The 23,511-nt window shown below is 38.3% G+C and overlaps 1 protein-coding gene across 1 annotated transcript in view; it reads right to left on the bottom strand.

The window, feature by feature from the left end:
• Positions 1-1,116: 1,116 nt before the first annotated feature.
• LOC5573263 (homeobox protein vnd) overlaps positions 1,117-23,511 on the bottom strand; it is a 38,056-nt gene continuing 15,661 nt past the window's right edge. The window contains exons 2-3 of the mRNA XM_021853140.1: positions 10,460-10,950; positions 1,117-3,287 (exon numbers count right to left, since the gene is read on the bottom strand). Coding sequence (XP_021708832.1) covers positions 2,545-3,287; positions 10,460-10,950 — 1,234 coding nt within the window. The 3' untranslated portion in view covers positions 1,117-2,544. The remainder of the gene's footprint in view (positions 3,288-10,459; positions 10,951-23,511) is intronic.

Raw genomic sequence — 23,511 nt, 5'->3', positions numbered from 1 at the left:
TAACTGTGAGGTGACTGTACTACTATTACCATTACCAGCATTCAAAAAAAAAGTTTGAATTTTTTGAAGATTTTTGTGGGCTAATAACAGAATAATGTGTAAGATACAGAGTTTGAATAGTTTTTATTTTTTAGATGGAAATTGTAAAAAAATATAATTGAATTTATAATTTGTTAATTGCAATTATTGAATTTTTTCCTGGCATCTCTAACATATGAGTATCTTCCGGTACGAGAACGAACCTTTTCCGGTCGGTTGGTGAATGACACCGACGTCGTCGTCCCATACAATGACCAGTGGGAAATCCGGAAACGGACACGCACACGCACCCTCTCCAAAACGTCCAGCGGTATGAATTACGAAAGCAATTTTTACAACCATTCACATCCCGGACAATGGTTCGGTTCAAATCACAGACAAACTGAACATCCTAAAAAATCCTCACCCGCACAGTGGGAATCCCATCCAGTTGAACAATGCGACGCAGCATCCCCTTCCTCCTAGCAGTGGCCTGCTTAGTTGGTTATTGCTGTCCATTGCAGACCAGAAGAGAATACAGTCCAGTCAAAGTCAAAGGATGCTTCGATTCGAATTGTTGTTTTGTATCGAGTTCGTTTCGTTTTTTTTTTTGCGATGAATGACGTTTGTGCGGAACTTCCTCTCCGTTGCGAACAATGACGAGAATGGAACCGTCCTGAAGAAAAGGACATTCCAAACAGGACCAACGACACCGACGACGATGATGACAATTGCCACTTTTCCCTCGATTTCAAGTTGCTCGTTTTCTCTTTTTATGTCGTGATGAATCGGTTTTTGGCTTCGTAGGTTTTTTTTATGATTGTAGGACGAAGAAGAACCGAACCAAATCGATAATTGTCAGGGATTTGGCTTTTTATTGGACTGAAATGACATCCGGTTGGTTGGATCGGCTTTTTGACTTCGGGTCCAGCGCGGCATCCGGCAGCGGAAGTTTTAAGGGAAAAAGATGAAAGTCGAACAGAAAAATAGAAACCGGGGTAAAGATGGGTGCGTGTCCGATTGTGCCGCGGCCTCTTGAGAGGATTAAAATACAACGTTTGAGCGTTTCGGATGGGACGAAGGGAAACGAAAGTCAAGTTTGTTGAAATTTTCCAATGGGAAGGAATTTATTTATGATTCTAATTCTTCCGGTACATTGTATCACATACTTATATGCTGAGAGTGAAAGGGGGTGTTTGAATGATACAGACTGATTTGCGTGATAGGGCGATGATCTAATTCCCGTCGTATCTAGCTTTGAACAATGAGAACATACTTTTCCTGTTTTACAATGAATGATGCTGATACAAACCGGTGCCAAACAAATCTTTCGCAAGACGGCTATCGTATTATGAAATAAATTTCCGAAAAATCTATTGTGCTTGCGTTTCCTTCGCCTATTCCTGTCGTATCAATTCTATTATCGTCGCAATCATTTTCAATTTTCGTCCCCAAAAAACGGTTCACTGCGATTTAATGAGTCATCAAAATTCAACACTTTAACGAGATAATGAAATGTTTTACTTGATAATTTAGATCTATGAACATCGTCTTCATTGCTACAGCGTGACCATGGGCGTCCCTTGAAATACATTGGATCCATCTGTACGATGTTGTACAACACATTTACAACTTTTTTGATTTTCCATACAAAGTGATCAACTGCGGTTGCCTAGATCTCAGTTATTTAAGGTGCAATTAGAATGAAGTTTTCACAGAACGTCAGACATAACATAGCTTACAACATAGGGACCATAAGTAAGTCGAGTCGATCAAAATGACTCGAATTGAATCAATAACGACCAAAAAATACACTCGACACTGCTCTGTCACTATAGTTTTTCGATAGTTGTCATCCTATGTGTCAAAATTACTATAGGGATCTGCACTGTTTTTATTTCGTTTGGGATTTTGACGTTTACTGGCCTTGTTGTTTACAAATTTCATGGTAGAGTAAAAGTGGGAGATAGATTGTGGTGCAGAGCCCCATGACAGTCGACGATTGACTTCTGGATTATTTATGCTTACTTTGATCGACTGATCCTGTTATTAAAAGTGGCACTATTGACAGCAAACACGAAATTACATTTAAAAAATGAATGTGCATTGAGGGTGAGTTCGAATATCAGCTGAAATGAATCGTTTAGTTTTGATACGACGGAAATAAGCGCTTGCGACGAAGCAGCTTGCAGTCCTAGTGTTTATTTTTCTTTTTCTTATGGGGATTTGATCTGAGCTTGCTACGATGGCTCACTGTGTATTACTCAACAGATGGCCACTTGGATCGATTCACAGAAGCTATTATCTTATAAATTAACTAAATATAATTAAATAGACTCTTGCGTGCTTTCAACCTAAGGAAAACTGCCTCCTGTATAGTTTTGTTTGTTTTGCTAAAATCTGGGATTTTGATTTCTTTTTTTACATTTACAACATTGAAAGATGCAGTTGTGGCTTACGACGATACGAATTGAACTACACGACGTTATAGATTTATATACATTCGACAAACAGCTAACGATCGGACTAGGGCCACCACCTGGCGGCGTGATGAAGTAAACTGGCATGCTGGAAGCCCGGCGGGAGCTGCAGATGGGCCGACTGAACCGCTGCCAACATGTCATGTGGTTTACCTCCGCCTAGACATGGCTTTCCATCCCGTACCAATACCGGTACGGCAACTCTACGAGGTGACGGTAATCCTCCCCCCTGATGCGCCCCTGGATCCATGGAACCCTTTTCATGCGCGGCCCTTTTGGTCTTATACCGGTGATTCTGGAACCAGATCTTAACCTGCGTAGGAGTCAATCTGATCACCGAGGCTAGATGCTCCCGCTCCGGAGCTGACAAGTATCGCTGCTGGCGGAACCGCCGTTCCAGCTCAAAGGTCTGATGCTTCGAAAACAGAACCCGCCGTTTCCGCTTCTTGTGACCACCCATTCCGTTGGTCAACCGCTCCGCTGGACTATCTTCCGTATCTTCCATCATGTCGATCTCTTCGTCGCAGCCTTCTTCGATGTCCACATCGTCCGAGTGTTCAGTGTTGCCGTCGGCCGCATTCAAGTGCTGCCGTTCGCTATCCGTTGGACTTGGTGTCCTCGGACATTGTCCGTTGATTCCGGTGGACGCACTTCCACCGCTGAATCCACCGTGATAGGACTGTTCCGAATGCACCGGCGATCCGGTACTATCCGGACTGACCTGCTGTGCCAATCGATGCTGATGCTGCTGTTGTTGCTGAAGCTGGTGGCCATGCTGTGTGTGGGATGCTGTAAAGATCAGGGACAAGAGAAAACCGAAATCCTCATTAGTATTCTGCCTCACCTGGGACATAACCACAGGAATCCCACACAGCGGGATGCCTATCGTTTCCATCTGTTTCCCCATGCGAGGCGACCGGAAGAACCGGAAATGGACGCTCTTCGGCAGGCGAGAGATAATTTATTGTCACGGACAATTGAGTGCACTCGCATTCTCTTTTATCTTTGGCCGGCGGTAACCGGAGCCGGAAATTGATAAATGACATCGAGGTTATTATTAATGGTGATTGCCGTCTAGCGATTGTTGTTGCCTTTGCGAAAACCTTTTCAAGCGACAAAGCGATTCGAGCCAAAAGAGTAAGGGTTTAATGGAGTGTGGAGTTGATTAAAACGAGCGGTTGATGCGGGGTGAGAGTTGCTGAGAGCGCTTGTTTCATCGAATTAGAGAGCGAAAGTCATTGGTTGCGGAGGCTCCGCCTTCTTCGATAACTATTCTATGCACCGAAGAAGTAGATAAAAAGAAAAACCGGATAATTCCAATGTTGGGAAGAGGACGTCGTTGAACTGTGTGAGTGAGTGAGCGAGTGAGTGTTCGTTGAGTGGCACTCAAGCAGAGTTCTCCAGTTTCGCTCGTTGCAATCACGAAGGGGTGAAAAGGGATGAAAAGGATACAGACAGGCAGGAACTTGGTTTGGTTGGGAGTTCAGCCGGCGTAGCGCTTTCTGGTTATATTGAGCAAAAAGGATTTTATGTGTGCCTGATTTCCCTCTTACGTGCCTACTTTCATACATGAAAAGTACGGCTGGTGGTATTATTGAGGTTAATGAAAATTGATTACGTTGAACAACGAGTATAACGAGAGGTTGCTTAATGGAAAAAGGACTCGGAGCCTTAGTGAAGTGAGTAGGCAAGTTTTGGATTTTGCTGAGTTCAACTTGGTTCAACGTTGTCTTGCGAGTGTTGCTAGTCGAAAACTGAATTAAAGTGAAATCTGTTTTTGTACTATTTTTCGCAAGGAGTTTCTGTCCAGCACATGGATGGATTTATATAGGCGTTTAGTATAATAACGACGTATCTACAGAAAATTCCCTTCATGGATTCTGAGGAAGGCCGTTTCGATAGGCCTTTATTTCTAGTATAGTTGCTAGAGTCTCAAGCTGGTGAGCAAAGTGATAGTATAATTGTTACTCGTTTTTTATAGTGTCCCGGTGTTTTTATTGAACTATTTGTTAACACGAACACGTCGGAGCCTTTTACAAACAAAACGGAGAAATAATCATTCAAATTTGTGGATCCATTCTCAAACCATTTCGTGACATACAAACACCATTCCATTTTTATCTATATAGAAAATAGAGGATTACATTTCTTTCCCGCTGCGTACAGCGATTATTTATTTTTTGAGGCTCGTGCGCCATCAAGCATTACGGAGTCGAACCAAAGTTAGTAAACTTACATGCAAGTTGACTGAAATCTACGTTTAATTCATCGCAGACAATAACGTATGCGTTATATTACATACAAGATCGACAAAAAATGTAAAACGCTATACATAATAATAGAGCTACTCAGTATTCATTTCATCGTGTTGCATCGTTTCGAGTGTGAAAATCTCCATTCGTTAGGACGCCTTTCCGCCAGAAGAAAAACGATCCGGAAAAATCCTGATTATCACCCCTCTCCGAGCTATTTGTTGATATTGGTAGCTTAGTGTGATTGAAAGCGGAAAGGCGAAAAGGGCGATCTATTACCCAAAAACATAAAATCCGTTTCAATTATTGATGGTTCCATCACGCTCGCTCGCTTCTCAATGGAGTGCCGAAATCTGTTCCGACAAACTGTCTGTCCATGTTTATTTTCCTCTGGGTTGCCGCACTACATTACAAGGGGATTAGTGTGCAAAATACAACACAAACAGCAGTCTAAACAACGCCGGAAATGGAAGGGAAGTGAATCGTATTCAAATCATAACGCCAACAGCAACCGACGGTTACGGCACAGACAAACAGACGTAACACTGACAAAATTCCGATCGAACATGTCTTAAACGATCATTTCTAAACACATTTTAGTGAAATTTGGAAAATGTCATCGGAAAATGTTTGTGTTGGTCACAGTTTGAATTGCTATCGGATGCTCAAACTAGTTTATGCCTTATTCCGCTTGAAAATGAGGCTTCAATAACACTGTGGAACACGTTTTTGTCTCAAGCTCCAAAATACCACCATTTTTTAGTTAATTTAGGATTGCTGAATCCATTGCCGTTTTCGAAAAATAGTTTTTGAGAAATTGACTGATGAAAATGCAAAATTTGACTACTTCAGCCAACTTGCATGCAAGTTTGTCAGCTTTTATGGCAATTCATTTGATTTATTTGCTACAAAATTCAAACTTCATGTGTATAACATTACTTATGAACAAAGCTCATATTACTTTTGATGCTGATGGAAATTATTTTCAGGAGGTTCAGAAAAGTATTGCATTTTTCCATATAAGAGAAACGTGCAATTTCAACTAAATATTATCTGGTATGAAAGTTTAAGTCTTATTTTGCATCCTTGGTAATAGGATAACGAAAAAGTTTGACGAATCATACTTTGAATTCCATGTAAACATCAATGAAACCAGTGTTTTATACAACTTTGGCGACCTCTTGCTAAAAATTGTGACGTGCTGGGACATTTCTGAGAATGTGTGTACTATAGACACATGCTTTGATCCTTGAGACACGCAAAATGTCATTTCTACAAAAATGTTACGCTATGTAATTGATATAATATTTTATAGACTTTTATGTTTTAAAAACTTAAGAGCGACCCCAATCTTTTGCTAAATGACTTGAAAGAACATTGTTTTTATTTTTTATTAGATTTCAGATTTTTTGCAAGTGATTTTCAAAGAATATAGGATTACGTTCTAATGCCGCATATATTTAAAATTTTAGTCGATCCAATGCAGAGGAAATTAGCCTTGTTTGCAGTGTAATTTTTGAAAAAAAAAAATCTTAACTTCAAGTAAAAATGTAATAAACTTAATTCAGAAATGGTTCGTATAAAATACAAACGAAGAGATAAGCTTAGTTGATTCGTATGCATGAAACTGTTATTTTTGTTTTCATTTCAAATGAAGTTTGTATTACCATGTCAAAATTGTCAGCTATTCCCCGTATACACCTAATAAACTACTACTGGTGCCTCATTTGGGTTTGATATTATGATATTGTTGACCATTTTTCAATTTTTATAAATTTTACTCCAACAATTTTCGTTTACCACTTGCCCCAATGATTAGAGTACACCCGATTCTGTTTTTGCACGGATTTTTTTTTACAGGCCGTGCATTTTTTTCCGCCAAAACCTTAGTTTTGCATGGAACGTCGAGAAACGGTGTTACTTTTTTTGCACGGTACGCATCCCCCGTGCAAAAACAGAATCGGGTGTACTTGAAGCAACATAGCTGTGGAATAATAAATCGAGGTTTTTGGTCACAACATTGTGGCAAAAATCAAAAATGCTTATAAAAACACTTCTGAACAAACTTGACAGATGATTCGTTTTCTCAAATTATTGGGAGCAGAAAATAACTTTTGAACTGTCAAGTTTAATCACGCTCCAGAGCAGGGTTATTAAGACAATTTACGTAGTCTTCAGCCAAAGGCTGTATAGACTGAACGATCACTAACATTAGGCAACGGACAACACGAAACACCCAGTAGCCCAGCGATGAATGTTTGGTTTGATGAAAATTATCACCGACTGGAGCGGGAGTCGAACCCACACATCGTGGCACAATACGCCCAAACGACTGACGCCGCTAGCCGCACGGCCATGAAGCCCACGACTAAAAGTTAAACGAATTGGTGAAACGATTAACAGCTTTAGAACAGGTGGATTTGACATTAGAGATTAGCCACTGATATAACTATTGAGTAGTTATTATTGTCTAACAATGTTCAAGCATTCATTATGGGAACGTGTTTTTTGTATACAAAAAGTTAACAGATTTGGTTAACGTAGAGGGAGATACCCCAGTGCCGGACAGCACCCAATACTGGACAAAGTCGAAACATTGAGAAATCATGGTCCAATCAAAATGGTATATTAGTAGAAAAGAAAGCTATTATGTAGACTAATGTTTGCGTAGAATAACACATCCTTGAAATATACATGCCTTTTTAAAAAAGGAGAAACGTTTGAAAATCTTTAAAAAATTGACGTATCACCTTAATTTTGAGCCTATTTAGTAAATATCTTGAATATGAAAAAATACTTTGGATCCCGCAAGCATGATCGAACATAATCCTAATTTGATAGTATCAATGTGTTTTGTACCATGATTGAACAAAATATGGACAAATTACAATTTTGGTTTAGCACCTCCTGTAACTCATTTTCGGTCAGCTTGATTTGTTATATGATATCTTTGTAATTATTGCATCAGTTGCTCAAAATACTTTCATTTTTTATGGGTTCCGTGGATCATGGTATCAAACATGCAATAAAATTAAGAAGAATGAACATCCAGAACAACATCGTAAAATGTGCTATTTTTCATCATATATGAAAGAGGTTTTTGCAAGATGCCTATTGCAAACTAAGAAAACTCAAATTATTCTTGTAAATGTTGCAAATGCATTGAATTGGTAATTATAAACTATTCCTATAGTGTACACATTCAATGATGTTCAAATTTACAGAATTCGAGTCATTTCCAGCTCGTGTCCGGTATTGGGTGCCACCTTTCAATATCGATCATTTTGGTACTAAAATTCATCATCAAAATGCAGTGTCAAAATTCATATTTATATTTTCAAATTTATTTTTGTACACTATAAAAATGATAATATTTATCATAAATGGGTAACACGAGCCCATAAAATCAATATTTTTCGAATAATGAATTTAGTGGCTTATGTGTCCGGTACTGGGGGATCTCCCACTATCTTAAGAACGTCGAAATATCATCTAGTCCGGTCTGTCTGAATACCGACCAATTTGTATTTCATGAAATATAACATCTCGTACATATTACAAGTCAAATGAGAACATTTGGCCCATAATGGGGACATTGTTCGGGGCAAAAGTTGACACTGAGTAAACGACAAGTTTACGACGTGTAAATTGTTTGTGATTGCTCTTTTTACACGCATTTACTTTCCCTGACCACAGAACGTCACGACGAAATTCTTGACATTACGCCCCTGAAGCCCTTTCAAAAATTCAGTTGAAATTTCGTATCATAATATTATATCTCTTAGTTTTGAAAATTCAATCCATTTCCCGGAGTTTTTTTTCACGTTTATGTGTCAAATTGGAGTAGCCTAAGGTTTTGCTTTTAAAATCTAGTGCGGTAATTTTCCCACGTGTTTCCCAAGTGCTACGTATGTTCATCTGTGGTTACGGCGTGAGGCATGCGTTGCAAACGGTCAAGCTGGAAGCAGCTGCGTCCGCGCCTACTATCCCAAACCTCGCTCAGAATTGAGTGCATCACGGCACAAAAGTAGGCGTTGGTGTGACCACCAGGGAATGACCAATTACACGAAAATTAACCAACAAACAGCGGTCCGATGCAGTTGCGCATCCCGAACTCGCCGAAGATTTATGACTTCCTCATGTCTACCGATCCGGACAATCGATTACACAACCTCTAGCAATTGAGCCTCACACCGGAGATAGAGGGCTCAATGGCAATCGAATATAAAGGTGAAACATCCATCCGTTGGCAGCTGCATCTCGCTTTGATTCACTTCTAACAGCTTTTGAATTGCTGCTGTTGCTGTCTAAAATCGAGGATTCGGGAACCATTTTCGTTCCGCTTGATTCCGATTGCTGACAAATAGGGCTTTTCTCTACATGGACGTTTATCAAACGAAGTGCGAGAGGTGTGATGGTAATAAATTGCTAGAAAATGGATGTCAGTCAGAAAGGGAAACTGAAAAACTGCATCTGCCCTAATGGCGTTTGAATGGCAATGGAAATGGGCGGAAGCGAGGTTGGATTTTTTTACTATGTATTATTTTACAGATGGAAAAGAGTTTTTGAGAGGGTACTTCTGCTTCGATAGTTTAATCCGCAATCGTAGCTTTTGACACACTCTTCATGTCCACGAATGCAGCGCACAGTTGTCTTTGCATAAGTAGGTTTCAGGGTATGTACTTGATAAGCGAAACGCGACGTTGTTTGTTTAGTTTGGGAAGAGGGATTGGAAATCTGGAACCGGTTTCGATTTTAAAGTTTTCGAGTTCGAGTAACAGATGACAGTGACAAATTGTAATCGGAAGCCATCTTGCGAATAAATTTCACGGATTAGCTGGAGAGTTTCCTGCAGTTGCAAGCATGAAAAATCGAATAGTTTTTTAGTTTCTGAGTTCGAGGCTTTGAGAGTTCTGATGACAAATTACTTACTTTTACATGTTGGATAACGTTTAAAAGGGGCTTATGTGTTGGGGAATGATTTCAAAATGAAACCATGCTAGCTACGTATTTACATTCATGTTTCCCAGTGTTAGTTGCGAGAGTAATGGGCACGCTGATAATTCTTAGGCAAAAAGATTTTCAACTAGGTAGTTTTATCTTGTATCCTGATAAGGCATTGCCGAATTCGTTCTCATTTCATTTTGAAGCACGATCGAAGCAAGCGACGAAAAATATCCTATATGTATCGGTGGATGATCGACACTGTATCGCAAGTTGTAACAAGCTTGATAAAAAGCCGCAGAGAACGAGAGCTCCAAAGAGAATGCAATAATAAAACCTTTTTTTCTCGTTTATTTACCTTTGGGGGTAGGTGTTTCATTGCACTGACTCGAATACGAAATAAATTAAATTTGATTGATTGGAATATGCAGTAATAATATGAATCTGTTGAATATTCAGTGAATAAGACTTGAATCACATGAATATGAAGCGAATCAGTTCTGAATCACTTAAATATGAAGTAATTTAGGCCGGAATGACTTGCGCATGTAGTAAATTAATCCTAAATCACTTGAATATAAAGTGAATTACACATAAATCACTAGAATTAAAAATAATTTAGACTTCAATCATTCACATATGAAGTGAAACAGATCTTCAAAACTTGATTATATAGTATTTTTAGTTATTGATTATAATCTTGCCATTTTTGTGCTCCATTTCCGGTTCTTAAAACAAAAATCATCATTCAAAGCAAATACTCACCAGTAAGGGGATTGCAGGTATCGTACAGCCACGGCCTCGCCGCCGGAAACAGCGGATGGTGGGGATGGTGCGGGTGATAGGCAGGCAGAGTGGTAAAGCGCGCGTGCAAATCTTCCGCCAGGGCTGACCGCAAGCTTGCTTTACTGTCGAGCATTTCCGGCGATGATAGCTGATCGCCACCACCACCTCCTCCCGAAGGAACTGATCGTCCCTGATGGCGACGCCCACCGGCTGTCAGTTGGCTGTGACTGCTGCTGTCATCGTCACTGTTGCCAGGCGTCACATTGCCATGGTTACTTTCCGTGTCCGTGGTCACCAGACTGCTGAGATTGTGGTTCCGGTGGATTTCATCGCTGGTGTTTTCGTCGTGATCCGACGCGGTCGAAAGCTTCGGTCGGTTATCCTTGTGGCCAAGAATGTCACTGATGTGGAAACCGGACCCGGTGTGGGTTGTCCGCTGCGATTGCGGCAGTTTTATGTTGTCCAAGAACCTGTCAAATAAAGCCAGAGGGTAAAACGAGCGTAGGTGAAAACGAATTCAAATCGAAATTCCATCGAAGTTTCTGAAGACAGACGATTCAATGCAGCAATAAAAAATGAAAATGTCCAATAGAAATCTTAAAACTGCTCCACAGTATAAGTAGATATTCCCCATTAGAATTTGTGACATAAATATTTCATAAAAAAAAAAACAGATTGCTCAGAAAAAAAAATTCGGTGGTACCGGTAAAACAAGGAATTTTCTGATTTAAGCTAAGTATGCTGTTTTGCTCAAGAAAAGTAAAAATTTCTGCGGAAGAAATGGTCAAGAAATTTTCTACAGCGAGTTCCATTTGAAATGACATTTCTTTTCGACTGCGTACTGCGATCAAAGAAAACTGCTTTTCTTGAGCATTTCTTGCAAGAAATTTCCCACGCATCGAGATAGGCGATTACTTTTCTGATGAAGTGCCTACTTCGCTTTAAAGTGCAAAGTTATAGCTTATATTACATAATATAAGCTATCTTGATATGGAACGTCATATTTGTTATTTTCAGTGAAAACTAGATGTATGATATCTGATGTCAAGAGAGCCTATATTACGTAGTATAAGTATTACCACATGAAAAATTAGAAAATTTGTGGTTCTATCGGTACCATTGATGTTATTTCGATTATCTATAGTACATTACATAAATTGTAATGGTAAAGAGTTCAATTTCAAATTCTTCATCTCTTTTGTTTTCTTTTTTAATGAAGAAATTTCGTTTTTTTTTGTCTTGAAAATCTTTTGCCGTTTCTGATCGGTGCGTGCATCTAACAGTCGCTAGGGGCGAGCTGCGATGGATTAGATTAACGTCAATCAATTTGGGTTCCCGATTAAACCATCTACTCCGAATCCGAGTTTTTCGATGGAGTAAACCGAAGACACAAAAGTTTTCCCTTTGCCCCCATTTTCATCGGATTACAACGTGATTTAGGTTGTACAGTTTTTACCTTCTTTTTTGCCCGCCGTTCAACCGAAGGCTTAATTCTATCCTTGGAATAGTTTCGTTTCCCTCGCCACCGACCGGTCGGATAAAAGTTTTATTATTTATTTTCCCTGGATTCGTCGTTCGGTTGCCACACCTCCACTGGAAATCCTCCGTGGACAAAAATGCTTTGTTCGGTTGTCATCAGGCTGTACAGAGTCTATGGTGGCGTGATTCGGAAGGTGGGAGGGATTATAAGGCAACCATTGAGAAAAGGTGCGAGTGAGCAGCTCTCCTAAACAGAAGCTCATGATCGCTCAGAACGAGCCAGGAAAAAAGTGAAAAGATTTCAATAAAAGAGTTGACAGGGTGCCTAAGCTTGTGACATAATGTTTTAATTAGTTTTTGATCAGATTTTGCTTTGTGGTGGATGAACGTCGTCACGTTTTTTCGGAAGTTTGGGAGAAAGGTGTACAAGAATATATGTTCATGTACGGAGTAAGAATTGCGTTAGGTATTTAAAAATTACAAGCGTTTGCCATACAACAAACTACCACTACCAGTGTTTTCTTGTGGAAGTGCAGAGGACTCCTCGGCTTCCTTTAAGCAAGTAACACGTCAACATTTTCTTTCCATCCCCAAATAAACCTACATTCGGACGCATCCGATGCCGTTATTGTTTGTTATAATAAGGCTGAAACAAATATCAAATTTCTTCTATGTCCGAGACCACTTGGAAGGTACCAGGAGGGGGGATAAAAATAGATAAAGAACAAAAATAAATAAAAATGAAAAAAAAAGTATTTTTTTCGAATTTTTATTTTTAAAGATAATTGTTAAACTTTTTTCAAACGTCCTCTGGATCATTATTTTACTTGTTTTTTATTTTAAAAATTGAAACAATCTAACTGATGTCAAAAAATGATGACTCTTTTTTACTACTCACCTTCAAAATTTTCGGATTTTTCAAGGGGGGAGGGGGTGACATAAAAGAAAATTAATATTTGTAGCAGCCTAATGAGAGCACCAGCACTTACACATTGAAGATGCTACTGACCCTGAGTAGCGTCTGTTGGCTCCCTGTATATTAGACCTGTTCATATTTAAAAAAATGTGTGGAAATCTACCGGTCAAGCAGTATTCGGAATTCTCATGCTAAGAGCAATGTCTGGTCAAATTTTCAGCTCATTTGATAAAGATTTCAGTATGCTTCAAGTTGAAAATGTGTTTTTGGGCTTATTTCAAGGTTCGATTAATCATAACTAGCATGTGGAAAATCAAAACCACTTGCTATTACCACTATTTGAAAGCTAATTCTATTCTGTTAAAGTTTGTCGAACACGCTAACAAGATTAAATTGAGTTTTAACATTGTTTGATCCAAATTTGTACTCCGCAGTACCCAGAAATTACAGTTTTCTCAATATACATGGTATATAAAACATGCATTGGTATTGTTTTTTCAGGCCCAAGTCAACGGGACTCAAACATAATACATTTATGAAATCATTGACCATCAACAGATTACATGTTGCTAAAGGCAATAAATTACAATAAATGCCCAAAGATCGAGCACCGCATCGCAACCTGATGATAGTTAAATCATGCATGACACATGTACCGGAAACGAATGAATTGAACAAGTTAGCATTGCTTTTTCTTTCCGAGTGATGATTGTTTTGATCGCATTTCACTGATCATTTAGAACGATTTGAAAACAATCATCATCATCGACTGAGAAAAGGCAGTGCTAACGTGTTCATACTGTTCATTTTTTGTATTCATTGAAGCTCACGGTGGTGCTCTTGGCTCACCCACAGTGGATTTACAAATGTGCTTCCTAATTACCTATTTTTTATAATTTATTTTCGTAAGATAAATGGTTACTTTGAACGGGATTGACTTTTAGATATGCATTGTCATCATGTCTGGAAATTAAAAATCCGAAATATTCATGCAAGCATGCTGTTCAGTGAAAACAATTTCCGAAAAAAGAGATTTTCAAGAACCTCGAGATACAAACCTCAACCAAACTATGTTAAAACTTGCTCCAATCATAAAATTGTGTTCGGCAAAAGTTCGTAGAATTGGATAAACTACTATGTAGAAGTATTTCCGATAAATTTTGATGTTTCGTTCGGTAGTTATGATTTTTTAAAGCTTGAAAATAGCCCGAAAACACATAATTGATTTGAAGCACAACTAAATTTACTCTAAATTGAGTGAAATTTTGGCCAGAAGTTCATTTCGCAATGAAAAATCAAAGTATTGGTTGACTGGGGAGTTTCCAGACATTTTTAAAAATATGAATAGGTCTACTGTATATGTACACTGTACAGCTGTCCTTGCAATAACTGAGTAGCAACTGGGTTCGGTCCAGCACGCTCATACTTATGCTCAATCTTTTAGGAATGCTTGTAATCCTTTAGCATGTTGTTTTGTATTATTTAATGCTTCATTTTCGGGTCATTCCTAGATTAATTCCAAAAGGGACATTGTCCTGTTAAAAATGGCTTGATCAGTTGTCAAAAAAGTCTAAAAAGTTGTTAATACTGAATACGATCACGAAAACTATTTCCCAAATCCCATGTGGAAGTCGAAATCATCTTCCCGAAAAGCAATGGCCTACTACATTGTGACCAAATCTAACTTTCAGCCAGAAAAATCAGCCTACTGATCCGGGATAATGCTAATGAGTACCACAAATACACGTCCTCTAGCATCTTAGCCGCAATCTCCAGATAAGATTATCTTACAACGAACATCCGCCGCATCGTACTATATCTTCTCATAACTCGGAAAACCCACACTGCCCATTATTTCCATAAATAATTCGGAAGAGCCCGAGGTGTGAAAGTCTGCAGTGTTGTCTTTAGATTAGCATAATCTTCGCCCGCTAATCGACTCTCGCACACAAGAAGGATATCGATAGCTTTCCGGGCTATTCGGCAGATCCGGATTTCGGAGGCTAATGCCATCATTTTAACCCGACTGACTCAGTCAGTCGATTGTCGTGGGGTCGAAAATCAGTTAACATAACATTGTGGCCGATTCGGTCCAGTTGCACCAGGCAGACACGTTGCCGGCTGCCTGAGTCACCTTGAAGGTCCTGACGGAATCGGAGAAAGTACAGCGCAAAAGCGATCGCCGAAAGGTCCGGAATTTCCCGTAGTTCCTTTTTTAACACCTCTGCCACAACGAGACGAGAAGGATGCTGCGAGTAGGGTGACCATATGGAAACTTGACGAAAGAGGACAATATGCTTCTATGATGACAAAATAGGAGGACATTTGTGTTCTTCAAAAGATTCGTATTCTGTAATCAAACACTAATTTGAAGCTCAATTATTTTCTTTGGTTTGCCCTTAAACAATCGTAAACTTTTCTTATTTAGACATTAGAAACATATTGATCGAGTAGAAAAAAGTTAATACCTCTACTAGCATTCATTTGTAAATAATTGCGATTTCTTGAAGATTTTAGAATTTTATCATATAATTAAAGTTCTGCCAAAGCTCTTACCAGAAATTATTTGAAAATTTAGCGGACTACTTCTTGAGAGGAATCTTCTAAAAACTTATTGTGTGTTTTTGTCAAGGATCTGCCAAGTTATCCTAAAACAAATTCGTTCAGGAATTCTTCAAAGAGTCAGTCATATAATTTGATGCTATGTCCTCTCATATTCCCCAGGACTTTTCTAGATGTCTTTCCCTAGATTTTTCAAGGAATTTTTTCATTATTCCTCGAAATTCTCCAACGAGTCGTCAGGAAAGTCCCAAGATATATGGAAATCCTGCCAGAACTTGTTCAAAAACGCACATAATTGCTTCAAAGAGTTTATTTTTCTTTTACTTCTCGAAAAACTCGTCAAGATTTTTCTGTTGTTAGTTTCTAGGACAGGACGTGACAGCTCAACAAGGACTGCCCCGTTGTTTTTCAATCGATAACCTTGACGATACAAAAGCCAGTGCTACCAGTATCCTTTTTAAGCAAATCAGTTGAACAAAATCAAGTATCAAGGCTCACAATTTGGTTGTTTCTTGCATGCTTCATTCATTTAGCGCAATAGCGAATGCTAGCTTCTGTTTTAAAGTAGGCGTTATTTTTAGAGAAAATTGGTACAATTTCTATTATACTGCACTCAATTAAGTATTTTTGATTTATTTTAGTATTGTAGGAGCACATGCGGTAAACCAAACATCGAATATAGATTGATTTGTAGCAAAAATATTTCATGAAACATTTTCAAACTTTCAATAAAAACTCTAACTTATGAACTAGCAACACGGCCGGGCTAGCAACAAAGTGCCCTGTTGCAATCCAACTAAACGATGTGAAAGTAGGCCTTTGCCAAAACGACCAATCAGAAGTGGTCTTTTTTGACAGGCAAATGGTTTCAAATTTGCACTAGTACCTGACAAGTCCTGTCCTAGGTTAGTTTTAGTAATTGTTCATGATATTCCTATGTAAATGACTCCCTACAACTTTTTTGGGAATAATTAATAATTCCAAAAACTAGCATCCCTCCAATAATCTCTTCTCCTGAAATTTTCTCTGGAAATTCTTGATGAAATGCAGCTGACCGGCTAATTGATTAAAATCAAGAAATAAAATTGTCCAGGAACACCTTTGAGAACTCCTCAAAGATTTTTTTGGATATTTCTCCAGAATTTCCTCTGGTAGTCTGGTAGTACTGAATGAACATTGTCATAAATCTTGCCTTCCAACCCTGTTATGATGGCTGACAATCAAAAGCCTGTTGAAAAAACTCCGAGAATGTACCATCGGATCTGACATCAAACGATCTAGTAGGCATGGCACAACTTCGACGCCTCACTCCTATAGTAACGTCAGAATGGAATGAAAGGTTCTTCGTGGGGCTCCAGCTTGCCAACAACAATTCTGAGTTCCACAGCTTCCAGTAGACGATTTGTCCTTCGAAGGAAGCTCCACACCAGACAACGGACTAGCATGCAACGCCCAACTTTACAGTCGAAACACGTTCCTGACGAAAAGTTGTCCGGACTAAAGCGGGAATCGAACCCGCACTCATTGGTCGATGCGGCTAAATGCTTTGGAATTTTAGAAAATTGAGGAATCCCCGAGTAAATTCCTGAAAAAATTTCTTGAGAAAATCTTGTAGGAACCTTTTGAGTCTCCGGAGGAATTCCTGAAAGAATCCATGGAACATCAAATATTCTTTTTGACTACGCTGTCTTTATTTTTTCAACAGCTTTTTTACAATAAAGACGAAATGACGAAATGCATATTTCATTAAAATATGCATTTGATTGTCTACCAGCTCATCCCTGGAACAATTTCTAGGGAAAATTATTTAGAGATTTGCCTGAAGCAATCATTTGTGAAATTCTTGAAGAAAAAGCTATACAAATCTCTGCAGGAATCGCTGTAGAGATTTTACTAGAAAAATCCCTGGATGAGTCTCTGGAGAAACTCCTGTAGGAATCTCTGAAGGGCTTCTGGAAGAATTTCTGAGCGAATTCCTGGAGAATCCTTGGATATATACCACAAAAAATCGCTGTAGAAATTATGCTGGTGGAATTTGTAGAGAAATCCCTGAAATAGTTCTTGGAGAAATCTCAGTAGAAATCTCTGGAGGGTTCTATGAAGATATTTTCCAAAAGGAATTAATGTAGAGGATTTACTGATACAATTCCTGAAGTAATTTTTAGGATAATTTCTGATGAAGTTCCTGCAGGAATTCATAGGAGAATCTCTGAAGAAATTATAAGAAGAACTCTCGGAGGAATCCCCGAAGGAGTTTTTGAAAGGCCAGAACGAAACCCTGGAGAAATTCCTGGGGAATCCCTGGAGGATTATCTGAACAAAAAATTTGAATAATTCATGTCACGATTTTTCTCGTGGAGAATATTCTGGGAGAATTCCTGCAAGAATTTTTTGATGAATTTATTAGTCGTGGAACAATTGTAGAAATCCCTGGAGCGATCCGGGGAGGAATCCTGGAAGAAATCTCCGAAATAATTCCTGGATGAATCTGGAGAGGACTACTTGGGGATATCTTTGTATGTTTCCGTGAAGAAATCCTCGAAGGAAATTCTGAAGAAATCACTAGAGAATTGTCCTAGTGTTACTCCTGGAGAAATTCCTGGAGAAAACCTTGAAGATATGAAAACCACTCATTGAACTTTAACATACTCTAATAATTGCTTCATAAAATTTAAAAAGTGTAGCCATGCAATTATCGCTACAATAATCTTTGTATGATTTTCTAGAGGAATCTGTGGAGAAATTCCGGAGCATTCTTGAAAGAATTCTGAAACAGACCTTGAAAAATGTCTGGGAGCAATTCGCTAGACATTCCTGCAGGAATTCCTTGCGAAATCTTTAAAGCAATCCCTGTGAATATTTTTTGCTGGAATTCTTGGACGAATCCCTCACGAATCCCCGGAGAAACTCCTGGAGGAATTCCTAAGATATTTCTGAAGCCCTATCGGAACCGGTCCAAAATGTATTAAGGCGAACAAAAGTTCTTCCTGGAGAAATCTCTGGAACACGCCCTGGTGAAGGAAATGCTGGGAGGACTACGGTACAAATTCGAAATAATTCCTGGAAAATTCTTCGGAAATGTTTCCGAGAGGAGTTGTTTGAGGCGAAGTAGGTCGTCATTGAAATTTGAACGCATCGTTGATAATTGTTGCCAAACCACGTTACTATTTCGAATTGAAGAAAACCAGTTGGTATTGCACTGACGCATCTGAAAAAGTATCAGCATAATCTCTGCATGTCAGCGCATATAGTGATACTTTTCCGAGGACTGAGATTTTTCAATTTGAAATTGCGAACTGTAATGTCAACTTGGCTGCCAAAACGAATGACGGGCTACTTAGCCCTAAGGAATCTCTGAATTTTTTTTTCTAAAAGAACGTCTGAACAGTTCTCAAAATTGCGATTGGTGCCAAAAGTTATAATACGCCAGCAATAAGTTGTCGTTTTACTTATCCAAAACACCAATTATGACGTGTCGAATGATTCGGATACCTTATGTTTTTTTTTCTTTCTATTTTTGGTAAAAACGTAAACGGAATTCGAGTATGATAACATTATATTTAATATGCCCATATAGCCGTAGCGGCAAACGCGCAGCTTTTTAGCAAGATCAAACTGAGGGCCATGGGTTAAAATCCCATCTGTCGAGGATCTTTCTGGGTTGGAAATTTTCTCAACTTCCCAGGGATAGAGTATCTTCGTGCTTGCCAAACGATATACAAAGGCAAAAATAGTCAAATGTCAAAGGAAGCTCTCAGTTAATAAATGTGGAAGTTCTCATAAGAACACTAAGCTGAGAAACAGGCTCTGTCCAAGTAGGGACGTAACGCCAGATGTTTGGCATGGTGTCCATTTACATCTGTATGAAAAACCGTGTATTTTGAGCCATCGCATGATGGAACTATATGATGGTCTGAAAATGTCCACATCACACCCTAGCGGAACCAGTTCCGGAATACTCCGACCAAATCCGGCCAAATCTAAATGTTGGTCCTCTTGGTGCTCTTGTAAAAAAAAACCTTGGAATTTGAATCGTCGATATATGTGTGCAACTGAATAGAGATGGACAAAAATAATCAGAGCCGTTCAACAGATCCGGATCACTCAAAAGAACGAGTGAACCGTGGTCCTTTTTTGGCGAGAATCGGTTCATTTGATCAGCACGAATCAAACAAAAGAGACCCGGAAAAAGATCAAACCGATTCTTTTCTCCTTCGTTCGTTTCTCGACTTTATTTTTACACTTGACACGTGTTTTGCTTAACGCGGCACGCCACTCAAGGCATTGGTTTCTCCAGACCATGCTCTCTGCGCTCTCAGCGCAGACAGTCAAATTTGCCCCGCCCACTTGCACACAGGAAGATGTAAGATAGAGCCATTCAACAAGCACATTTTTGCTTTTTTCTTTTGGTTCGGGTAGGGGAAATCGGCCGAGAGTATCGTGAGTTTCTGGGGAAAAATGTACGACGGATGAGAGAGAGAAAGATACGAAAGGAATGAAGCATGTCGCGCAACAGGGAGAGAACCGCTCTTTTTCCGTTCGCTCGGTTCAATTCGTTGTTCTTTTGCGAGCCGCTGAGCTACTGAACCGTTCAAAAGATCCGGTTCACTAAAAGAAGTGATTCGGATCGGATCCGTTCACTAGAATGAGCCGTTTTGCCCATCTCTAAACTGAAACATGTTTCAGGTTCCCTTGTGTCCAGAATAGCCACACTCACAAGGTTCCTTTCTAGAGTTTCACATCTTTCATATAAAGCTAATAGAACAAGAATCGGGTGAAAAATGGATTTTTGAGAGCGTTTCAAAGTCATGGGTCATTTTTAACCCTCAAGGGAAGGTTAAAAATCTTCAGAGAAATTCATCAGGGTAGAGACCGATGGAATCCTTGTTGGAACTCACGGAAAATTGATGGTGCAGTCCCAGAAAAAAATACCAGGAGCAATGACTGAAAAATATCTTGAGTATATAGACAAAGAAGTTAGATGAAATTTGAAGAATTCCTCGAAAAAAACACCAATCGCTTCCTGATAACACATTGTCAAAATTCTTCAATCAATCCTCGAAGCCATTCTGAATGTAATTCCTAGAGCAACTCAGGAAAAAATAAAAAATCATTGGAGTAGTTAATGGCAGTGTTGGGAAACTCGTGAATACTCACTGAAAACTGCAAACTCACTCGCGAGTATGAGTTGTACAGCTTGAACTCTCGCGTGAGTATACTCAGTCGTGAGTTTCAGTTGTACAGCTCATACTCGTGAGTGAGTTTTCGACTAACATTTACTCACTCGTGAGTAATTTTACTCATTTGAAATATTGTAAATATTCTAAAAGCTTGCGAATGGCTCAAATAAATAATAAGTAATAAGTAAGGCTATTTTTGGGATGACCTTATTCAAATGATAACATGAAAATTTTATTCTGAAAACTATTTTTTGCACTTTCTCATCGTAATAGGCTGTTTTTCATCCTGCCAATATGTCATGAAACGGCTTACTTTCCTGCACTGAAGTATGCAGTGCGGGAATAGTTATTACACAACTGAAACCAGTGCTGAAATGATTCATTACGCAACGCTTTCTCATTACGCAACTGTTTTGAGTTTGTATTGTAAAAAAATTGAAATTGTAAAATAATGGTGAATGCATTCCGATATAATTTCTGATACCCTCAAAAGGTCTTCTACGAAATTGCAAAAAATGTTGTACGTAAACTCGTTGCAGAACTAGATTTTTACAGCATTTTTACAGCACCATAAATTTACGACTCGTGCTGTAAAAATCATCATTCTGCAACTTGTTCCGTAAACTACTATGCTGCCCATAAAAGCATAACTGTCCCATATGGATTTCCAAGCCAACACCTTTTTTATCGCAACATTCATGTTCTAATGTATACTTTACTGTGTATATGAAAATTAATACACTTTGTTTAAAAATATTGTGGAAAAATATGAAGTTGGTGCAGTCCCATATTGAAAAATAAAAGCATAACGGTCTCTATGTGAATATTCGCCCCAAATAACAACTGCAAAACGTGAATTACGTTCCAATTTATTTTTTTCGCTGATGGATGGAAGGAAAACGAGTTGTCTGAGCTGTGTATCGAAATGAATATGGTTAGCAGAAATGTACTAGAAAATTATGAACATTTGTATGAGAAAACAAACTTCAAACTTTGAACGCTATTTTCTCAATGCCTACTTTTTCCATATGGGACAGTTATGCTTTTATGGGCAGTATGATGCACGCAAAACGTTATTATATTATGAATTCTTAACACAAGCTGTAATTTATGTTTGGTGTTTCGCTGCGCATGTTGCATCGTAAATGCTCTTTTCGTCTGACGTTACACCTCTACTGGGTCAGACTCTGCTTTTTAGCTTAATGTACTTATGATATGAGCATTTCCACATTTATCAACTATGAGCTTTATTTATTTGCCAATTGACCATTTTTTTTATTCCCTACTTTACGATATGCAGCACTACTGCAATAATAAAAACCTGAGACAGAGACTCGACAAAACGTATCTGAGTTTCGTGCCAAAACAAATAAGTCTGCCAAACAGCGTTGCCAGCAATATTTTGTGCGACAACTTCAGCACCAGCTTTTCAATTTTCATTTTTTTCCGGTTTTCTGACAACACATAGATCATAAAAGAGGAGCAGAAATCTAACAATAAGTCAGGTGCCACATGCCTTGAATAGAATCGAACAAAAGAAGTTAGAAAAATAATTCAGAAAATTATTTTTAATTTATTTTTTATTCATTATGGGACTACATTGAACGTTGAAAATGATACATTTTTAAATGTCTGCTCCTTAAACAGCGCTATTAAAAATTCTATATTGAAAAATTATGCAAACTTGCTATTACCACATAACAGTAATGAGCAAACAATAATCAGAAGCCCGTATAATGGTTTAATGAGGATAAACTTATCATTCAGTATTTATATAGAAACCAAGCAAAATATAATAAATTCCGAACATTTTTCTGATCAGAAATCTTTATTTGGCAACGTTGCATACAAGTTTTCTAGAACAAACTTGCAAATTACCTTAGGTTTGCTGAAAATATTTAAAAGCGAAATTACATATGAAATGGGCAAGATGCCAATCGCAAACCAAATTTATGTGAGGTAACGCTGGACAAGTGGGTAAATGGGGTAAGTGAAAATAAATTGTATATTTTACTGAATATATGTATTCACGTTTCAAACTCATGCGTAAACCTTTGAGGCCATTCAGAGGATTACGATAGATAAGAGATTCCTGCGATTTTTCAAGCATTATTGCCTAATAGAGTGAAAGATTGTCGACCTGTCAACTATTACTCCGTTACAAGTTGGCGGCGCGCAATCTTGTATTGATATGTTCAGTAGAAAAAAGTTGCAGAAAATAATTCTCTGTACCACATCTAAGTTTGGGATTAATTCAACCTAGACATTAAAATAACTAAATTAAAACACCATCAATTTTCTAATCACGTGGGGCAAGTAAAAAGTTTCTCATTAGAGATTAAATTTGTGTATTCTTTTTAGGTAGCTATTAGTAAACAAGGTTCGCAATTATCATAGAAAATCGGAACGTGCTTCAAATTCAAGAAACACAATACTCAAAGCGATAAAAGCTATTACTAATCATGGAACTTCTCTAAAAGAGATTGCCAGACGATATTGATGTGTCTACTTCGGAATCCAAATACTTTTGAAGGATTCCGTTCCCAAAAATAATTTCTCCCGAAGAGTTATCTTATGTCATATCCGACTTTCTTAGAAACAAATAACGATCGGTGAAAACTCTACAGAGCCGAAAATGAACAGAAGAAAATTGAATTGTCAAGAATAAAATTTTCTTTGTTTACATGCTACTTACCTTAGGAACATGACGCCTTAACTAATGTTGAAGTTAATAGAAATCGTGAATATAACTAAATTTCAATTTATTGTTCAAAAACTTGTGGAGTAAGTGAAAAGTGACATTTTGCAAAAACTTTTTCTTAATTTTTTTTCATTTTTACATAAAAATCAATTTTACCATACTGTTTATATTTGGTGGAGTCAAGTTAAAAAAT

The sequence above is a fragment of the Aedes aegypti genome, chromosome 3 (genome assembly GCF_002204515.2).
Source record: "Aedes aegypti strain LVP_AGWG chromosome 3, AaegL5.0 Primary Assembly, whole genome shotgun sequence".
NCBI classification, from domain to species: Eukaryota; Metazoa; Arthropoda; class Insecta; order Diptera; family Culicidae; genus Aedes; species Aedes aegypti.
Note: the sequence above shows the minus strand (reverse complement) of the source record. Positions and strands in the feature narration are given on the sequence as shown.